Source organism: Asparagus officinalis, chromosome 6, assembly GCF_001876935.1.
Source record: "Asparagus officinalis chromosome 6, Aspof.V1, whole genome shotgun sequence".
Lineage (NCBI taxonomy): Eukaryota > Viridiplantae > Streptophyta > Magnoliopsida > Asparagales > Asparagaceae > Asparagus > Asparagus officinalis.
The window spans coordinates 39,883,108-39,888,981 of NC_033799.1; the positions used below are offsets into that span (position 1 = coordinate 39,883,108).

Below are 5,874 nucleotides of genomic sequence, written 5' to 3' on the forward strand. Positions count from 1 at the left end.
AACTTGCCGAACCATGTAAAATTCGTTGTCTTGCTATGGTGATTGTGTTTTTTGCTTGTGTGGTTGTGATTTATCTTGTTCTTGTTTGTGCACTATTTGGCTTTCGAGCACCTGCTGCGCACAACAAGATGAAGACGCAACAGCCTAGAGGCTATGTAATCCTCCCCCATCAGCATGCCAAAAAAAAGAGCTTCAGTAAAGTAATTAATTGGGTTTTTGTTGATGGGAGCATACCCTTCGTTGATATGATCTCGTAGCTTATGCGTACATATGGGAAGCCTACGAACATTCGACTTTCAAGAATTTGTGAATTAGGCTTTCTTTCTCCCTTCAACAGCAATCCTATTAACTGTCGTTTTACACTTGATAATCCATATCGACTAATTATTTCGCAAGCAAGCATTTCGGCGAACATTCTATTTCTCCAAGGATTCAATGAGGACAAGATTCATCTTATTACTACAAACTCACTGATCTTCATCCCCTCACAGTTACATATATATACTTATCCGCATACACGACCGACAACAAAAGAACCAACGTACAATCAAACTCCGCCGGCAAAGTGTTCACCTCTCTCCCCTTCGCTAATCAGGAATCCCCCTCCCATGCAATGCATCCTCAAACCTACTACAAGAATCCACCCTCATCTCCGTGCTCATATCATCCTCCGGCGCGGGATAGTAATCCTCCCTCAACTGCACATCTCTAAGCCCCGGAATCTTGAGGAAAAACTTCATGAAGTGCTCATGCGCCGTCCCATGAACGAACAGCTTCCGCAACCCAGCGCACCCCTGGATCAGTCCGGCTGCTGGAAGCGACAGACTCCTCTGGTTCACTTCCCGATCCTGCGGCGGCCAGTAATCGAGCTCGTATAGGCTTTCCAAACTCCCGATCCCGTTGAGATAGAATCTCTCCCATGAGCTCAGATCCATGTGGCCCATTGGCGCGGTGAACGCGTACCCAATTGCGTCACCACAGTCGAGCTTCATTTTCGAAAGCTTGTCATAAATCGATAGGCATGTTAACCCAAAAAATGGCTGCGATGGTCGAGGACAAGTTCGACAATCTCCTTCAATTTTGATGCTGATCTCTTCGAGTTCAGGGCAGAAGTCGGACGCTCAGCGTTTGGCAGGACTAAGGACTTCGCCTGCGGGAGCCAGAGCGATAGGTACCGCAGCCTTTCCCACGACGGGGGACCAGAAACCACCGTCTATGATGTCACTGCTGTTGTTGGTTTAGAGTACCTGCATTTCTTGTTCGGCCCACTGCTGCAATCAACTTCACAGAATTCAGCATCATCGAATCATCAACAGTGAGCTCATCTCTCTTCTCCATCGACCTGCTGCTAGGCCCCTGCTCGACCCAGTTTGCAGTCAATGTGCAGCCGCGTCGATGCGATCACGAACAGGGGCAAGGCATGGAGTAGCAGCATGGTGCAGCTGCCGGGCACCGGAAGATCTTCACATCAACGATAGTCGAGCGCGAGGCACGCCGGCCATCTTTCGCAATCCCTATCTCTGTCAGGGGGGGGGGGGGGGGGGGGGGGGGGGTTGGGTTGGGGGGGGGGGGGGGGGGGCGTTACCGCAACCATGAATCTCAAACCTCGACAGCCTGCGGCATCCTCGAGCGATGGTGTAGAGTCCGGCATCAGTGAGATCCCCGGAATTCTTGATGCTTAAAGACTGAAGCCCTCCACAGACTGAAACCCCATCGAGATGCAATCCAGCAGCTCTACAAATACCCTGAAATCTACCCAGCTTCAGGGTTTTGATCCTGGGGCATCTATTGCCGAGAACCTCCAGCGCCGGCCCAGCATCCGCAACGCTCTCACACAAATCCAGCGTGAGATCTTCAAGCCACGGCAGCGACATAAAGCAACTCCGCAGCGCCGCGGCGCTGATTCCAGAATCCTGCCCAGGATCCGAATCCTGAACCTGGTCCGCCGCAGGATCAACGAGATGCAGCGTGGAGAGCCGAGGGCATTTGTCAGCCAAAGCAAGCAAAGCATCGTCGCCGACGAAATTGAAGTGCATCGGGTTGAACACGCAAGGCGCTCTCAAACGACCACAGTTCGCGACAAGCCACGCTGGACACCGCCCAACGATCTCCCGACCGACTTGAACCGTTCGTTAATGCGGACTGAGGGCAGGAATCAGGCTCAAGAAGGACGCCAGCAAGAGGCCGGCGTGAAGCTGCCAGGTCGGCCGGGAATGTCCCTCGGTCCAGCCAGTTTAATGTTTTAATATGTTTCCTCTATTTTTTATCTCTTTTTCATTTAGTTTTTTATTTAATTTTTTATTTTTTAAGTTTCTATTCTTTTTTTATAAATTTTTTTTACTTCCTATTTTTTTTTATCCTTTGTATTTTGTTATTTTTTCATTTTTAATATCTTTTCTTTTCATTTTTTTTTTTTTTATTTTTTCTTCATGTTTTCTTATCACTTTTTATCGTCTCTTATGTTCCTTAAAAATTCCGTAATTTCTCTTTATAAATTTCGCTTTGCTGCTCTCTTCAATACGACAATCACATTTCAGTGCCACAGAAATCAGTCAAGGGACAAAGCATCTGCTGTGCATCTCATGGCTACCTCCCGTATCCCCTGATAGTCACACCCTTGAGCTTCGTGTGCGACCGGGTGAAGCAACCGATCTATTTCTTGAAAAGACCTTCGTGACCAGGAAGGTCCAAAGATGAAACCTCCCGGAAGAAGCGGTATTCATTTCGGAGTGCACAAGATTTGCTGCGGCCAACCAGGACCGGTGGTCTGAAGTGTCCACGCGATGTTCTACTCGGCGACGAGTCCCGGCCTGAACTCGCGCGAGGGGGCCCTTGGAGATGAACCGGCCCACCGAGCCGACTGACCGGCAAGCGCACGGGGCAGTCTATATTTCCTGCAGGAGTGTGGGTGTGCGTTCCATACACAACTCGCTGGCCGCAATCCGGTCACGTGTCCTAGCACCCTGGGCGCGTTTATCCTTGTGAACGTCGAAGCACCGTAGAGGGCGAAGGACCTAGCTTTTGGAGGAAGGTGGCGGACGTGGGGCCGAAGGAAGCGTGGTTGGTTGGCAAGCCTCGGCTCTCGTGCGGCGTGCACAACAACGTTATAGTCCCTGAGCTACAAGCTGCGTTCTTGTCTCATAAGCCCGCGCTCGAGTTGGCCAAAGAGTTACGGGATCAAAGCACTCTGTAGGCTGATATGGTGATTCGCAGCTCATTGTTAAACAACATGACTGTCCGCTGTCTGGATGCGTGTAGATGTCAGAAAAGTTCTGAGCCGCAAGGGGGAAGGATGAGAGATCGTGTGAATCCCGAAAAGCTCCTCGCACAGGTGGCGGTGACCCGGAGCGGAGGAGGACCCGGTGGGGTTAGTGAGAGCGGTAAGTAAAGGATCCCGCCTGTGGTAAGGGTTTTCGCCCCGGGAGAGAGAGAGAGGGAGGTGCCGGGGATGTTGTGACAGCGACCCACCCTCCGTATTGTCATGCGCAGCCGCGTGCTTTTCCGCGGGAAGTCACCCGAGGGAAGGCCTGTGCAGGGGACACACATCGATTGGAGCCCCGGGTGAAGATGGGCGGAGGTCTTCTAGTTGTTATCGGTTTTAGCGTGATACGAATTGCCAGTTCCAGAGGAACCGCACATTTGGTGGGCCCCATGGTTCCGTTTGAGCCGTTGGGCCTGGTCGGTGGAGGCCCACGCCACCGTCAAAAGGGTCACAGATCGCCAGCTGGCCAAGAATATCCCAGTCATGCTGTATCGAGCGCACGAGAGGACTTGTGGGTGGGCGTCGAGGTGGTCCCCCAGGGAAGAGGAAGGGGGTGATGGGGTGGGGGGGGAAGGGAGTGAAATGGGATGAATTCCCAGGCAATGGCATAATTAAAATCAAAATTCCGGCGCAGTATACGTCTCGCGGCGACTCAATCGGTCGCTAAACGCTGTTCGACTCAGGATGTCCCCAGCTCCAGTAGTCGGAGGGAAGTTTACACTCAGGTTTCTGATATTTCTGCCAGGTCCCCAGTCAGGCGCTTCTGGATTATGTGTCCCTTTATATACAGTCCGAATTTACATAAGTTAGTGACACCCCTGCTTGTTCAAGTCCATGGGCTCTCTAACGACCCATTCCCGGATGTGAAATCTGAATTGGAGCTCTAAATACAGGTTTTTTTGTACACTTGACTGGATGTTTAAATGAATTTAATAGGTTTAAACTTTGGTTTTTATTTCCGGTTCCCAGGTTTTTTTGACCAGTAAGAACCGCAGGAATTTCCCTCTAACACGGTTTTTTCATCGCTATGACAACCTTCTGAACCTAGGAATTATCCCTATCCATAGGATTCCAAAGAAGGGCGCATCTGGTAACAATAAACAGTACATCCCCTAAAGAATTTTTTTTTAGGCATTTTTTTTTAAAAATAAGAATGACATTATCAAATAATATCCATTTTTATGATATACACATGTTAAGAGTCAACCCTCTACGAACGCAGTCTCTTGCTATTGACTATATCCGGTTGACTACTTAAGTCTTCGACATGAATGTCATGCGTGTGACGAGGGAAGGCTTCCGGGAACAGGCTTCCGGACCAGACCGGCCGTAAAATTCAAGAGAATAAACCCACCAATCAACATATGCCAGAACAAATATGACACACCCATAGACACAGCAAGAACAAACGATTTACGTGGTTCGGCAAGTTGCCTACGTTCACGGGGTAAAGAGAGGGGAGTTCTTACTATTAGAAATAAAAAGAATACAAATAGAGTTACAAATCTCACCGATCAAACCCTAAAACAAAGCTCTAGATCTCTAACAAATCTCTCACAATTGGATGCAGCAATCCTCTCCAAAAAACTGCTCAAAATCATCCATGTTTAACCCTAATTAATCAGGTTTAGGGTTATATATCAACTCGGAAACGAACCGGGTCAAAATCCAAAGCCCAGCCCAAAATCAGTCTGCGGTCGACCGCGACGGTCGACCGAACCAAAAACCTGAGAGCAGAATCGATTACAGTCATGGCGCGGTCGACCGCGACGGTCGACCGAATCTCATCCCGAGACCAAAAATCACCTACAGGGTACTCGCGGTCGAACACCACGGTCGACCGCCTTCAGCTCCGAGTCCTAGTGGCCTTTGTGCACGTTTGCGGTCGACCGCCAGTCTGCCTGGCTGATTCTTCTGCTGCTTTCCTATACTCTCTCGTAATTTCTTCAATTCTCCACCTCGGCTAATGTTTCTACCAAAACCGAGCCGATACCAAATCATCCAAAAGCAACAAGTCCGGGAACCAAAACTAGAGCTGAAACGCGATCTCCCTCCCCCCCAATCTGAATCAACAAAACCGGCTGCATCTGAAAGACTGTCTACGTATCCTCTTGCCTAAGGAATCAAGTCGAACATAGTTCACCCAAATAACCTCCAAAGGCTTCAACACTGAAGAATGTTCAAAAGCTTCAAACAATGACCAAATTTCACTCCTGAAACAACTTTGGTCAATCAAAAGCTTCAAACAATGACCAAATTTCACTCCTGAAACAACTTTGGTCAACATATCTGCAGGGTTGTCGTTCGTGTGGACCTTCTCCAATATACTTTGGTCAACATATCTGCAGGGTTGTCGTTCGTGTGGACCTTCTCCAATATGACGTCTCCATCATCCGAAACGTCACGAACAAAGTGGAATCTGACATCGATGTGCTTCGTGCGCGCATGATAAACCTGGTTCTTCGGCAAATAGATAGCTGACATACTATCACAATATACCTGAATGGTCTCCTATGCAATCCCCAAGTCCTCCAATAATCCACGCAACCATAAAGCCTCCTTCACAGCTTCAGTTACTGTCATATACTCTGCCTCCGTAGTAGAGAGAGCCA

The 5,874-nt window shown here is 49.1% G+C and overlaps 1 protein-coding gene across 1 annotated transcript; it reads right to left on the minus strand.

Moving 5' to 3' along the window:
• On the minus strand, nucleotides 403-3,653 carry LOC109846080 (F-box/LRR-repeat MAX2 homolog). Its single transcript, XM_020415303.1, is given in 6 exon segments — nucleotides 403-1,156; nucleotides 1,159-1,213; nucleotides 1,270-1,356; nucleotides 1,447-1,526; nucleotides 1,580-2,119; nucleotides 3,545-3,653. Coding segments are annotated over 6 exon segments (1,440 nt in total). The 3' UTR covers nucleotides 403-587.